We start from the raw sequence: 14,912 nt of genomic DNA, 5'->3' as shown, positions 1-14,912 counted from the left end.
ACTCCTCACCCTCTAATCCCCACAACCACCTGCTCACTCACCCAGCAGCTCCTGCCCTCTCCTCCATACCCGTTCTTCCACCCCGGAGCCTCGATTTCCTCAATTACAGAGCAGGGATAATAATGGTCTCTCTCTCAGGAGCTAATGTGAGGCGAAGCGATTTGAGGAGTACCTGAGACAGCGCGATAAAAGTCAGTGATCGTGACGGCCGTTTCAGGGCCGGTCCCCCAGGAGAAGCCCCTGCACACGAGCCGCTTTCCCCCGCATCCCCGCGCCCTACACGGGGCAGAATGGAGCCTTGCAGTCTCCCCAGCTCGACTTCTCCCTCCCTTCTCCGCGCCTCGGGGCACCGCGCGCCGATAAATCTCTCCCAGCATGTTGCATTGTTACAGCGAGTGGCCCTCGCCTCTGACCGGTCCTCCGCCCCGGCCTGGGAGTCCTTCAAATCCGGGATCTCTGTCTTGGTTGTCTTTGAACCCCTAGCCCCTGGCACAGTACCTGGAACTTGGAGGGCGCTCAATAAATGTTTGCAAAACCGAATTATATCTTAAGCAAGTGTTCACTCCTCAGCACGGGGGGTGGGGGGGGCGTATGTGCGGGCGGTAAGGACAGAAGAGAAGGCTGGCTGTATGCCCGGGTGAGGGGACACAGGCAGGGGGCTCCTCAGGGCTCGAGTGGGAGGACACTGAGGAGGCGGTACGATGCGGGAGAGCGGAGCCTGGGCCGGCAGAGGGCTGGCGGTGCCAGACGCCAAGGGCTCCCTCCGCTCCTCCCTCTCCTCCTCCCGCGCCCCTGCCGCCTCCTCCTCCCGCGCCTCGCCTCCTCCGGCTCCGCCACCCCCGCCCGGCGCGGCCGAGGCAGGGAGGGGCCGGGAAGGCGGAGCCAGCGGCGGCCGAGGCCCCGGGCATCCGCGCGGCTCCGGGTCGTAGAGCCGAGATCCCGGCGCGCCCAGGTAGGAACCCGCGCGAGGAACAGACAAGGGATGGGGAGCCGCGGCGGGAGGGGCCCGGCGGGGCGGGGAGGATGGGCCGAGACCGCCCCTCGAGCACACGGCAGCCTGGCGGCCCACCGAGCCCCCAGCAGGGGTGGGGGGCTCAGTCCCCGCCCCTCCGCCCCCAGCCTTCCTCCCCGCACCCCCCTCCCCCGGGAGCGCCTCGCTCCTTTCCCGCCGCTCGGCATCCTCCAAGACGGCCCCCGTGCGTCCTCCAGGTTCCCCCTTCGCCCAGCCGCGCTCCTTGTTCATCCCACAGGTTCCTTCCGATAGTGAGCTGGAGTCTGTGCTCGGCCGCTTGGGTGGGGGTTGGGGGGGAGCAGTGGGCGCAGCTCGAAGGAGCCAGAGGGTGAGTCCGGCGTAGAGGGGGGGCGGTGGCTGGAGAGCCGGTACGATTCGTATTTATGCATCTTGGTGGCGCCGGTGCTCGGGCGCAGTGGGGCTGGCTCCGTGTTTGCGGAATGAGTGAATCATTACTCTCCTTGTCCCCTCCGGAGGAGGACTTTTTGAGGTCCACGTGGGGCCTGCTGAGATGGGGCTCCCTCCTCCCGCATAGTAGACACCCGACTCTCATCTCTCCACCTCTCTACCTACGCTCTATGCTGGGGGAGGCTCCCTTCAGGTTGGGGCTTGGGGATGGTGGGGAAGGAGGGAGCTTGTAGGCCCACCCAGGTACTTGTGCAAGTGTGACAGGCAAGGGACTCCCGCGCGGCCTCTTAGAAGGTAACAGGGGAGGGGGGGTGCTGTGGAGGAGAGCACCCACTGTCAGGCAGGGGCCACTTGGCACCTCTGAGACCAGCCTGGAAGGGCCACCAAGTAGGGATGCTGACTGGAAAGCTACTGAACTCCAAGTCTCTGTTTCTTCATCCGTAAAATGGGAATATTAGTATCCATTCCTCAGGGCTCTGTGCAGATTAAGAAAAATGTCATATGAAATCACCCAGCACAATGCTTGGCACATTGGGAGCATTCAGCAAATCTTAGTTTTCTTTCCTTCCTCTCTGAAAAAAGTGAGCAGAGAATTATTTGTTCCCATTGCCTCTGTCCCCAGATTGGTCACAGACGGACACAGCGCATGTGTAATCACTGTTTGTTAAATGAACATGCTTGATGGAGCTTCGTCGCCCCACCCCCTTTCTCTCAGGATCCGCAGGCAGAGCTCGGGATCTGGGATCTGACCAGCACAGACATGCCAGTGCTGTCCGAGGACTCCGGTGAGCGCCTGCCCAGGCCGGGCCTGCTGCAGCCCTGAGCACGAGAGCCTGCCCAGCAGCCCCGGACTGGAGAGAAAGCAGGCTGCTGCCAGTGTCGGCTCGCAGGAGCTGCCCTGCCACCAAGCCCCAGGAATGAGAGCCAAGGGAGAGACTGTCCCCACGGCAGGGCTGAAGTGTTGTTTTGGGGGTCCACTTGGGGTCCCACGGGGCAGGAAGTACCCATTGCGTTTGCTCTACGTTGTTTTGTTGCACTGTCTTCAGGTCTGCATGAGACCCTGGCACTGCTGACCTCTCAGCTCAGACCTGACTCCAACCACAAGGAAGAGATGGGCTTCCTAAGGGATGTTTTCAGTGAAAAAAGTCTCAGTTACCTAATGAAGGTAAAACCCCATTTCATCCCACCTGGTGAAGATTTCTAGAGGTCTTCCTAGCTGACTTTGGCTCATGGAGGTCATGCTAGCCATCCCCCTGCCCCAGGAAGGTTTTCACTAGCCCACTATGCAGGGCTTTCTCTTATGCTGACCCATTAGTGACCCAGTCTACGGCCCTAGGCATCCCCACAGCCGTTGGTGGGCTGTGTGGTGTCCTGGGTAAACCTGGGCAGCTGGCGTGGGAGGTCCCAGCCTGAAATTGGCTCTCTTTGCAGATTCACGAGAAGCTTCGCTATTACGAGAGACAGAATCCAACCCCTGTTCTGCACAGCGCTGTGGCCCTCGCCGAGGATGTAAGCCCCAGGTTTTTCCTTACGGTGTCAGCCCTGCTCCCCACCCCGTAGGCCTCCTTCATCTTGCCTTGTCACCATTACTTAGCCTAGGGACGTCGGGACTCAGGGGCCCAAAAGTGAAGAGGCATCTCCTTCCCTTCTCCTCCTGCTCCCCCCCGGGCCTCCTAACAGGCGGGGAGGAGCTCTTGAGCCTTGGGCTGGGCCAGAGGACCTGATGACCTGATGACTCTCACTGTGTGTTCCCGAGAAAGTCTGTTTCCCCAGCTGTGAAATGAGAGCATTTGGAGCAGATCAGCAGTGCCCAGACTATTGAGGACTGTGGATATGAATAGGTCAAATGAGCACCTTGCATCTGTGCTTTGGGGGGCCCAATGTGAAGTCCTGGGGTCCAGGGACTTGCAGTGCATCCCTACTTACTGGCTCAGCCTTCTCGTTTTTTTAGGGAATGCTTCCTAGTGTCTTGTGGACCTCTCCTCTGTGTTGCCTGGTTTGGGAAAAGCTGTCCTGGTTGATTACTAAGGCCAGCTCCTGAGTAAACTTACCTAACCCGGGAGATGGCCTGGCGAGGATGCTGCTGGCTGCGGGGCAGATCTCCGCGCCTGTCCCACGATGGAGTATGATTAGGGGCATGCTGGGTTGCCAGGCTCCCAGGCTCAGCACGGCCACTACTACTAGCTCTGTGACCTTAAACAGGTCACTCAACCTCTCTGAGCCCCAATTTCCTCATCCGTAAACTAGGGTAGTGATGAGGGCACAGACAAGAGAGGCAGATAAGCCCAGGATCAAATCCTGGCTGTGCCACTTAGAAGCTTTGCGACCTTGGGCAAGATATTTAATCTCTCTCATTTAATTCTCATCTGTGAAATGGCAAAATAATAAGTACCCTCTACATTTAGTCATCGTGACAGTTAAGTGAGAAGGTCCATATAAAGCAAAGTGTCCAGTAAGTGCTTAATAAGTCAGCTGCCATTAGGATCACCCCGTAGAGCTGCTCATGCTCTTCTGACCCCTGGCATGATTTCCCTGGGGGCGTGAGTGCTGGGCGGCTGAGGGTCCGATGCACCCCTGGGTGCTGTAGCAGGTGCTGGGAGGGCCCTGAGACTCCCAGCAGCTTGAAGCTCTGGCAGCCGACTGTCTGCAGCTCTCTGTCTCCTTCCCCTCCAGGTGATGGAGGAGCTGCAGGCCGCCTCCGTGCATGGTGACGAGAGGGAGCTGCTCCAGCTGCTGTCCACCCCCCACCTCAGGGTAGTCATGCCGCAGTCCCTGCCCACCCACGCGTCTCGTGTCTCCTGGGATGGGGGCAGGAGGGAGCGCTCGGCCCTGAGCCTGAGGAAAGGAGACTTCTGAGGGAGGCCTCCTTGGCGCCAGTGTCTGGGGTGGTTGTCTCTCTGGCATGAGATCTGAGACCCCCAAACCCTGACCCCTGTGAGCTTGGAGTCAGCCCTTCTTTTCTCTTGCTTTCCTGACAGGCCATGCTCATGGTCCACGACACGGTTGCCCAGAAGAATTTTGACCCTGTCCTCCCCCCTCTGCCTGATCATATTGACGAGGATTTTGAGGAAGAATCGGTGAAGATTGTCCGCCTGGTGAAGAACAAGGAACCCCTGGTATGTGGCACCCACCTCTCTTCCTCATCCTCTCCCCCCTCTCCCGGTCTCCTACCCCCACTCACCTAGAAAACTGGGAAGGGACCCTCCTGAAGTCTTCAGAGTGAGAGATGGCAGCTTCTTTGGGGCTGCCACTAGTTCCTGTGACACCTTTGTTTGCAGGATACCCCTTTCTCTGGGTGGATACAGCCTCCCTCAACTGCGGCCAAGCTCCTTTGTGTAGTGAATAACTGGCACAGCTGTACGAGGCAGCCTGATCATCATGTTCTGAACAAGAGGTTGGCAAACTATGGTCCAAGGGCCAAAACCAGTCCACTGCCAGATGTTGTAAATAAAGTTTTATTGGCACACAGCCATTCCATTCATTTACGTATTGTCTGTGGCTGCCTTTACATTGCAACAGCAGAGTTCAGTAGTTGTGATGGAGACTGTGTGGCTGGCAAAGCCTAAAATATTTACATTGGGCCGTTTACAGAAAATGCTTGCCAATCTCTGCCCCGAAGACTGAGGAAGCACAGGGCAGCAGCCATTCTTCTCCACAGCTGACAGATTGCTAGCGTTTTGGTCCTGGTTCAGCATTTATTTACGAAGCAAAGGGACAGGGTTGTTTATGTGATGGAGGGAAGTAGTGGAAGCCAGAGAATTGAGTGCCTGCCCTGGATAATACCACAGCTGGCTCTCTTCATTTTCACCTTTCCCAGATAACCTCAGATGAACCACTTCTGCAGACAGACAGGATCCTTCCTCTGCCTCTATTTCCGTACCTTCAAAATGGGGCAGTCATCCATCGGCTCAGCAAACACATTGTGAGCCCTCCGGGGTGCCAGGCACTGTGTGGGGAGCTGGCAGTTCAGAGACGATTAAGACTTAGTCCTTGCCCTCTGGGAGTTCACAGGAGGGAGCGGCCGGGGGTTTCCTGGAAGAGGTGATGCCCATGCTGAATTCCAAAAAAAAGAACAGGAGTTTTCCAGAAGGAAAAGGGAGAGGAAGGGCGTCCCACACAGTAGAACTGCATGAGCAGAGCCATGGGAAGGTAAACGGCATGGTGGATTCAGGGGGCTCTGAGTGGCCTTGGGTAGACACAATGCAAGTGTGGGGTAAGGAACCGCAGAAGTGAGGCCAGCTCATGGGAGCTGATAAAGAACCTGATTGTCCACACACAGCTGCTTAGCTCGACCCCAAAGGCCATGGGGAGCCATTGAAAGATTTTAAGTAAGAAATAACACGACCAGACTTGCAGTTTAGAAAGATCATCCTGGCTCCCAAGTAGAAAGTGGCCTGGAGGGTGAGGCCAGAGCAGAGGACTGATTTGAAGGTAAGGGCCAGATCCTGAGGCTCAGAAACAAGGCTTGACCTAGGCCTGTGGAATAGGGAAGAGAAATCCAAGAAATATTGCAGAAATAGAATTAATGTGATTTGGTGACTGCCCCAGTTTGGGCAGGAGTCTGGGGAGGCGCCTAGGATAATGCCCAGGTGTCCAGCTGGGACACTGGTGGGCACTGGGGTCATCATTCAAGAGGGGAAATAAGGAGGAGCTTAGGGTCTGTTGAATTCAAGGGCCCGTGTGACTGGCAAGTGGAGATGAACAGAAGGTGGAAGGCTTGTGTGTCCAGAGATACAGACTTGGAGCATCCAGAAAGGGGTTCAAACCCATGCCGAGAGGTTGAGGCCACTCGGGTAAAGAGTATACAGTGTGAGACAGTAAGAGGGCAGGGGTGAGACTCTGGCCCTTTCATCAACATTTAAAAGGCAGATAGAGAAAGACTCAGCAAAGGAGACGAATTGTCATTGAGAAGAACTGGGAGAGAGGTGTCACCAGGGCCCAGGCTAAGAGAGAATTCCATGGGGAGGGCAAGCCCCAGAATCAGACAGGAGGGAGATCAGAGGAGAGAAGACTGAGGGTGGTGGTGGCGCTGGCAGCTGGCAGGTCGTCGGTGCTTTTGCTGGTGTGTTTGAGGTTGCAGGGGGTAATTGACCCGGAGGGCAGGGAGCAGAGAGTGCAGACACACCCTGCTTCTTATAAGAAGTTTGCTCCAAAGGAACAGAGACTGGCTGCTGGTGGGTGGAGGGTGCAGGCTTTTTAATGATGGGAAAGACTTGATAATATTTTTAGGAGCAGGAGAAGGAGCCAGTAGAGATGGGACATTGAGATTGCGGGAGAGGGAGGGAGGGGATAGAGGGACCAGCCTAGACAGGAGGAGCCCCTCCGCTGAGATGGGGGAAAGGAGGAAAGGATGGACAGAGATGCTGGAAAGTTTGAAGGTCTAGCGGGCAAGAAGCCACAGAGTTCTTAGCCGATGGCCTCTCTTTCTAGCAATAGTTATCTTACGTACAGTCATGCGCCATATGCCAACGTTTTGGTTAATGACAGACCACATAGACGACGGTGGTCCCATAAGATTAGTAACATACAGCCTAAGTGTGTAGTAGGCTATACCATCTAGGTGTGTGTAAGTACATTTTATGATGTTTGCACTACAACGAAATCACCTAACAATGCATTTCTCAGAACGTGTCGCCATCATTAAGTGACACATGACTGTACTTCAAATAGGTGACACGAATGAAGTTAACAATAAGTGTGCCAATGTGTTTGCAGTTACAACCAATAATAAATGGTTAGCATCTATTGAGTGCTCACCGTGTGCTAAGTGCCTTGCGTGCATTACCTGATGTCATCCTTGCAGCAACCCTGTTGAGTTAAATGCTGTCCCAGAGGAAAGAGACTCAGAGAAGATAAGGGACGTCCTCGCTAAGGCCGCATGGTTTTAGTAAATGGCAGCGTGGATTCAAACCCAGGGCCATCTGCCTCCAGAGCTTAGCTCTCCGCCTGCCCACTGCCCTGCCCCGCCACAGTCCAGCGTGCACAGTGCATGAAATTGAGGGCTCATTAGTGCCTTTCTCATCCTAGACATCACCTCTGCTGCGCTTCCTGGGCCAAGTCCTGGTCCTGGAGCTCTGGCTGGGGCATAATTGATTCCCCTCGGCAGCAACAGGAGGCCTAATAATCCTGTGATTGGTTCGAGGCAGGTTGAGAATTTGCTGGCACATATTCTCCTCATTATTAAATGTCTTTGCAGGAGGCAAGGGCTGGGATATGTCAGAGAAGGCACTGAATTCAGCATCACAAAAAGCTTTACTCCTTACCAGCGGGTGACCTTGAGGATGCTTACCTTCTCTGAGCCCCAGTCCCTTACCTCTAATGAGACTGTCACAGCGTTGTTTGCTTTGTTTAAACTGTAACATGCTGTACTGTACTACTGCAAGATGTTGGTTTTATTGCATCTTCAGCACTGGAAAGATCCCCGCTGATCTGCCCTCTAGGGTGGCAGAGGGAGAAACAGGAGAAGCTCTGTTGGGTCCAGAGAATCTAGGGCTGAGGTTTGGGGCTGCTTCTTAGGAGCCTACCTGCTCTGTCTCCAATGCAGGGCGCCACCATCCGGAGGGATGAGCACTCAGGGGCTGTCGTGGTGGCCAGGATCATGCGAGGGGGTGCAGCAGACCGGAGCGGTGAGTGGCATCAATGCCAGCCTGGCCGAGGTGATGGCCGTTGTCCCCTGGCCTGCCCTTTTGGCCACAGGTCTCCTTTCCCTCTCCTAATCTGCTCACCTGTTTGGGATATGCTTTGCTTTCTGGGAGTGGAGCTGGAATTCTCTTCCCAAGCCCGGTAGAAATCTTAATTGTTTGAAAATATCTCAGGCATGGAGCACGTTGGGGGTGATCAGAAGGGCTCATGCGTTGGCTTAGCCCGAGGACTGTGGTGTGAAGCATCCAGCATGGGCTTGGCGGGTAATTCCTAGTGGGGGCAGGGACACCCTTTCCCCACACGCCGGTTCCACTGTTACTGAGGGGAGGATGTTTATGTCCCAGATTTTTTGGATGGAAAACAAATGGAGAATCACTGGTGTGTGGAAGAACTACTCAGTTGGGAGGCAAACCTCCTGGGGTAGGGGAACGTTGCCCCAAAAGTCTGGGGAATTGTGAGGATCCTAGAGCAGCACTTCTCAAACATTAACAAGCACAGGACCCACCCCCGGCCCCCAGCATCTTATTAAAATGTAGATTCTGAGATTCTGATTCAGCAAGTCTTGGGAGGGCCCAAGATTCTGCACTCCTAACCACCTCCTGGGTGATGTTGATGCTGCTGGGCCAGTGTCCACTTTGAGTAACAAATACGCCAAATATGCAGAGATGCTTGTCATTAAAGCCAGCAGACCGGTGTTTAACTCTTGACAACATCCTCCCTGGTGTCCTTAAGTTTCCTTGTTAAGACTTGAGAAGAACATTCTTGGAGTATGTCTGTAAACCCAGGAAGGTGAAGAGTTAATGATATTTTTAAAGAAGCAGAGGTTCTAGCAGAAAGAGCACAGCCTTTCCGCATCAAAAGAACTGTGTCTGAACCCTGGCTCCATTATTTCTTAGCACTGTGGCCTTGGGCAAGCTGTGTAATTTTTCTGGATCTCTGCTGCCAAGTTGTAAATTGCAGGTTTCCCTGGGTGGTTATGAGGCTGTGATGCCGAGGGAGGCACCCAGCACGCAGTAGGGCCTCGGTTCATCCCAGTTCTACTCAACCATCTTTAAACCTTGAGTCTGCCGTGCAGCGGGTTCCTAAGGTGGGCCCCCGCGGTGCCCAGAGCTCTGAGTTCTGGGGGCTGAGGCCCCCTTCCTGTGCTGATGACCAGCCCCTGTCTCTTCTAGGCCTGGTCCACGTTGGAGACGAGCTCCGAGAAGTGAACGGGATTGCAGTCCTGCACAAGCGGCCGGACGAGATCAGCCAGATTCTGGTCCGTGCTGCACATGTGGTTGGGGGTGTGGTGGTTCTCCGGGGGCCCAAAGCAGGGTGCTTCCTGGAGCCAGGGCATATCTGGCTCAGTCTTCTTGTTTTCATGGGGAGGCTGCAGGCAAAGTGGCCCTACAGTGTGCCCAGGGTGCGGGGTGGGGGCTGGGAGGAGTGGAGCATCCAGACCACCTGCCTCTCTCAGACCCCCTCTTTAGCACACCATCGCCCTCCCCCCAGCTCCCTTTCCCGAGGATCCTTCTGGGAGACCCCCTTAAAAGGGTCCCCTCTTCCAAAGGGCCGAGGAATGTGGAGTACAAAGCTGAGCACAGGGAGGACCGAGAGCAAGGGCTTTGGTGTCAGCTGGTCCTGGGTTCGAATCCCACCTCCATCACTTTCTAGCATGCAGCTTTGGACAAGTCATCGAATCCTTCTGAGTTTCAATTTCCTTGCCTGTAAAGTTTGGATAGGGATGGTTTCTCAACCAATGTATGGTTATCATTAGGATGTAGACATCTGGGAAAGGATGTAGCACTTCACAAGCGTAAGGGGATTCTAGAGTGTTAAATGCTGGGACCAGAACAACCTCCTGAGTCCATTCTGGGAGTTCAAGTCAAAACTGAAATTGTAAAAAGCCCCAATCATAGTTTTGTTCTGTTTATCCCCATGCGTTCTCCCCAGACATGACACTTTGCTAACTTCTCATGGTCTAGAGGGCAGAACCAGGATGCTCTGAAGAGAGGAGGCCCTCTCTTTGAGGCCCCCACTGTAGGGGACGCTGGTTGCAGGCAGGCCCTTCAGTCTCCCTGCCCCCACTGCCCTTTCCCTGGTTCTGGGCACCCACTGCCTAGTGTTGCAGAGCAAAGCAGGGCCGGGGAGACATTGGGCGAGATATGCTTTCATGGGCTGACAGCATTCTTCCTCGTGGGCCCCCCACATGGGGGTGCAGGGCTTCTGTTGGATAGAGGCAAGGGGAACCCCTGGGAAGGTCAAAGGCCTGAGATTGGATAGCCCACTGGGGAAGCAAAGAGGGAAGTTCTGACCGGGGACCAGCCCCAAATCAGGCAGGAAGGAGGAAAATGAAGCTGAACTAAGTTATTAAAATAACACTAGAGAAAAGAAAGAAGGGCAGCCTTCGGGGGCACTAGCAGTCAAGGGGGCTGGCGAGTTGGAATTCAGTGCCTGCATTGTCCTCAGGTTCTCATTTAAAATCTTCGGTCCGTTTGTCCCATGAAAATGCAAATGCTTGGTTTCTGAGTTCTGCTTTAGTTAATTCAACCCAGTGCCACCACAGAAGGGTGGGCCACAGGAGAGGCAGTGAGTCTGACTTTCCTTCTGAACGTGAGTGTTCAGACCTGGGAAGTAAGACATGAACTCATGGAAGGTTAGACCTGGAAGATAATAAGCCTGTGCCCTCTCTCCCTTCAGGCCCAGTCCCAGGGATCCATCACCCTGAAAATCATTCCAGCCACCCAGGAGGAGGACCACTTAGAGGAGAGCAAGGTATGGCAGGGCTGGAGCGGGGGAGGGCTCAGCCCAGCCTTTGAAAGAGTCATTCGGGAAGAGATCGTGCGTCTGGTCCTCAGAGCGTGTGCTCAGTAGAGAACTGTAATTCAGTCACAAAGTGACTCATTTATTTGTACCCTGCCTCTTTCTAACCAGGATTTGACGTAGCTCACTAATAAAAGACAAGGTTCTTTTAAGTGAAGTAGGAAGTCGGGGTCATGAGGAAGAGAAGGAACAAAATGTGCTGGCTTTGGGACCAATTAAGTAGCTGCCATTTGTTTAATTCTCTGTCGAGCCTACCTTTTTTGGGCGCCTCTTCTGTGCCAGGTGCTCTGCCAGATGCTGGAGACGGGGACGGTTAGTAGCTTTGAGGATCCTGGTTCAGAAGAGGAGACGAGGAGCAAGACTTTCCTTGCTGTGTGATAAGTGCTTCACAAGGATTCTGTGCAGAGGTAGAGGCGCCCTGGAAGGTGTCGCATAGTAGGGGTGTTGGACATGAGGCTTGAGGAAGGTGCAGATGAGTAGGACTTCCCTGGTGAGGAAGAAGTGGAGGGACGTTCAGGCAGAGAGGCTGTGTATACAGAGGCTCAAAGGAATGGAGAGGAGTATGGTTGGGAGTTGGTGAGAACTGTGAGGGGGCCCCAGGGGGTGGGTTGTGCTGGGGAGGTGGGTCAAGGCTACCTTTTGAATGGCCTTGAATGCTTTGGTAAGGGTTTTGTCACAATCCCTACTTAGTTTGGGGTTCAGAAGCCAACCCTGAGGCAAAGATTCGAGTACAAATAGTTTATTTGGAGGTGACCCCAGGAAACACCTGGACAGGAGTGGGGAAGGGAAGGCAGCCAGTGCAACAAAGGGTGTGTTATTAAGCAAGTTACCACTGTGGGCTTAATCCTGCTGGAAGACTCAGGATCCCCTGTAGACTCCTGCCTCCGTCCTCCCACCCAAGAGCCAGAGGAGCTGGGGGAATCTATGCACCGACTCCCGCCAGGCTGCGCTTGGGGGTTAATTCCCCGCAATTCCTGTCTGTTGGGTTAGGGTAGAGCAGATCTCAGTGGCCAGAGAAAGCTCTTGGGCAAAGAGGTGCCAGTACTGTAGCTGGAAGTCAGCCCGGGGTGCACTGAAATGGTGAGGCCCCGCAGGATATGGAAAGGCACCCCACAACCCAAGTTACAACCCCATAGGCGGTGGGAAGCGCTTAAAGGTGTTTTGTTGTTGTTGTTGTTGTTTTAAAGAGGGGAGTGGTGCAACCATATTTGTGTGTTAGAAAGCTCCCTGGGACAGCTGCCTGGAGGAGGGTGGGGTGGGGGGGACTGGAGGCAGGGAGACCTGGCGGGACGCTGTTGTAAAAGCCCGGGGGAGAGATTATTAAGACCTGAGCTGAGGTGCTGGTAGAGAGGACGGAAGAAGGCATTACTTTGATTTCAAATAAATTTGGATCTGAACTTCTGGCAGCCAAGGCAGAAAGGAGAACTCAATGAATTACATACTTTCTTCATCAGTGGGTAGAAGGAAGCATGCCAATTTTTCAAGAAAGCTGATTCCCAGCCACCACCTCCCAGTACTAAATGCGTGAAAAAAGGGGCATTACAACACCTGGTGCAGAGTAGATGTCAATACTTATTTTGATGAAGGGGGATTAATAATGGACAATGTCTTTGATGTCAGTTTTCTACAGCAAATGAAGACATAATCTTTACATGGCTTGTTTCTTATTTGCACTCTTCTGTTGAATCCCAGGGCATACATAATATGGACTCTTACCTGAGGGAAGGTAGTTCTTCTTGGGACAAGCTCACGTGGTCCCCATAGGCAGCTTTTGTAGGTTCTAACTTGAACAGGGAGAGAACTTGGTTTTCCTGGAGGACAAAATGGGTCACCTGTCCCTTAGCCCATCCTTCCTAAACATTTCGTCTTGAGCCAGAAGCTTGATCTGGGCTGACCATTTAGGATTATACTCTCTTCTGCGTGCCTCGGACCCTGGTAACATCTACGGCTGGATGAGGGTATCTGTCCTCACAATATCTGGCCAGAAAGTTCTTACAGTTATCCAGCTGAATCTAGGAATATGATTTGGATATGTCTAAGGAAGTCCTCTGGCCTTTTTTTTTTCTATTTGCTATTAATAGAAATAAATAAAATAAATTTATGCCACTGAATTATAGAAGAGAACAAGGAAGTATGATAAAATGCTGTGTCTTCCCACCATCTTCTCCAGAGGAGGTGACTTCAGGGTAAAGGGGAGAGTTGGGGGCTGGCCAAGTATGTGACAGATGAGGCAGGATTGAGCTGTAAAAACTGTGGATGTCAATTACCCACTGAAAAGTCACGATGAGGAATCAGTAACAGTAGTTTTGTTGATATTCGTGTTCTTACCAAATCGTCTAGATTAGTTACTTAACATGTGGTTGCTGACTTCATTAGGGGCAGTTAGCATCTCAGAAATAACATTGGAAATAACATTACTTTTTGTTCCCAGGACGGATTGTTGCTTTATGTATGCTAAGGGGCTATTATAGGATAGCAGATCAGGTAAATGAGGAAATATTTAGGTTGGAAAGAGAAATTCAGACATGGGGACTATCTATTCATTTTCTGATTCTTGTTGGATTTTCTGGCTGTAATATTTAAAATGGTTGAAGAAGAAGAAAAAAATATGTGTGGTGTGTTTCTGATTAGCTTTCTATTCTGAAGGCTACTTGTTCTTTTTAATTGTGAACGGTCATTGTCATTTGGCCTTCGATGCGGCATAGACACATCTTTGCTTACACGGTGAAGGGCCGCCTCACCCAGCCCCTCCTCTGCAGGTGTTCATGCGGGCTCTCTTCCACTACAACCCTCGGGAGGACCGGGCCATTCCCTGCCAGGAGGCTGGCCTGCCTTTCCAGCGCAGGCAGGTCCTGGAGGTGGTGAGCCAGGATGACCCCACGTGGTGGCAGGCCAAGCGAGTTGGAGACACCAACCTTCGAGCTGGCCTTATTCCCTCCAAGCAGTTCCAGGAAAGGTGGGTCTGGGGTGTGTTGTAAGGGGTGGTTCTGGAGTGGCCAGAGGTATAGTTACATGACAAAGCTCCAAATCTCTGCCACCACAGCCAGAGGGACCCACTGTGTGTTGTTCCCTAAGGTAAGTACTAATTGCACTTGTGTTTTTTCTTCTTGACCTATAACCAGCGGTGATGACTGTTTGAGATTTAAATAAATATATAGAAATCTGTTATTAAATTAATGTATATTTTAGAATACATACTTAGAGGAAGTTGGGAAATAAAATATAAAAATATAGAGGAGGAGGGGGAGGAAAAGAAAATTACCCAATGTCTCGGCACTATCTAAACAGCATAATTTATTTCCTTCTTATGCCTTTTATGTGTGTTACATGTAGAATTTGAGGTCTTGCTTTTATTTTAACTTAACATTTTGACATTGGTATTTCCATATTATCGCCTGTTCTTTATTGTGTGATGTTAGTGGTTAAATAATATTTCATCGGGAGATATACCATTTATTCACAGGCAGCTGGTATTTATTATGAACTGAGCTGGCCTGTGCCAGGCCTCTTGTGGGCTGCTGTGATCCCATGGTTTCTACTCTGGAGGAACTTACAGTTTAGCGGGAAAGTCACACGGTTCAAACAAACACTTTATATAAATGTGATGGGTGAGAGGGAGGAGGACGCGGTGCTCTGCAAGGTAACGGTGGGAGGATTGGCCCTCGTCCGGGCATGCAGGGAAGGCTTCTCCAGGAAAGGTCGTAGCCAAGTGGCTTCACTCCTTCTCTGTGGCTGAACTTTTCAGTCGTCCCCAGGGCTTCACTGCTACAAGGCTGCGATAATGATCATCACATGTTTCAAATGAGTTCCCAAAGTGTAAATCCTGGGTCAGAGGGGGTGGTAGTGATGACTGCATTGCCTCCCCTGAGGTTTGTAGCCGTCTTCCATCCTTTGGGGTCTGGAACGGGGTAACGACAGACCTCAGGGTTCATCTGTTTCAGTGGCCTCTATGGAGTCGTCCCCAGGTGTGCCCCAGGCGCATCAGCATCCCCTGGGAACTTGTTAGAAATGCAGATCCCTGAGCCCCGCCCCGGCCTGCTGAATCAGA

General features: G+C 52.8%; 1 protein-coding gene across 1 annotated transcript in view; it reads left to right on the top strand.

Annotated features, from left to right (window-relative positions):
• Positions 1 to 1,719: 1,719 nt before the first annotated feature.
• MPP3 (MAGUK p55 scaffold protein 3) overlaps positions 1,720 to 14,912 on the top strand; it is a 29,300-nt gene continuing 16,107 nt past the window's right edge. The window contains exons 1-9 of the mRNA XM_014789056.2: positions 1,720 to 2,205; positions 2,467 to 2,585; positions 2,852 to 2,929; positions 4,094 to 4,174; positions 4,399 to 4,536; positions 7,965 to 8,046; positions 9,235 to 9,320; positions 10,742 to 10,816; positions 13,624 to 13,820. Coding sequence (XP_014644542.1) covers positions 2,181 to 2,205; positions 2,467 to 2,585; positions 2,852 to 2,929; positions 4,094 to 4,174; positions 4,399 to 4,536; positions 7,965 to 8,046; positions 9,235 to 9,320; positions 10,742 to 10,816; positions 13,624 to 13,820 — 881 coding nt within the window. The 5' untranslated portion in view covers positions 1,720 to 2,180. The remainder of the gene's footprint in view (positions 2,206 to 2,466; positions 2,586 to 2,851; positions 2,930 to 4,093; positions 4,175 to 4,398; positions 4,537 to 7,964; positions 8,047 to 9,234; positions 9,321 to 10,741; positions 10,817 to 13,623; positions 13,821 to 14,912) is intronic.

This window comes from Ceratotherium simum, chromosome 16 (genome assembly GCF_057802395.1).
Source record: "Ceratotherium simum simum isolate JZ-2026a chromosome 16, ASM5780239v1, whole genome shotgun sequence".
Lineage (NCBI taxonomy): Eukaryota > Metazoa > Chordata > Mammalia > Perissodactyla > Rhinocerotidae > Ceratotherium > Ceratotherium simum.
The sequence above is the reverse complement of the archived record's forward strand: the minus strand, read 5'-3'. Positions and strand labels throughout refer to the sequence as shown.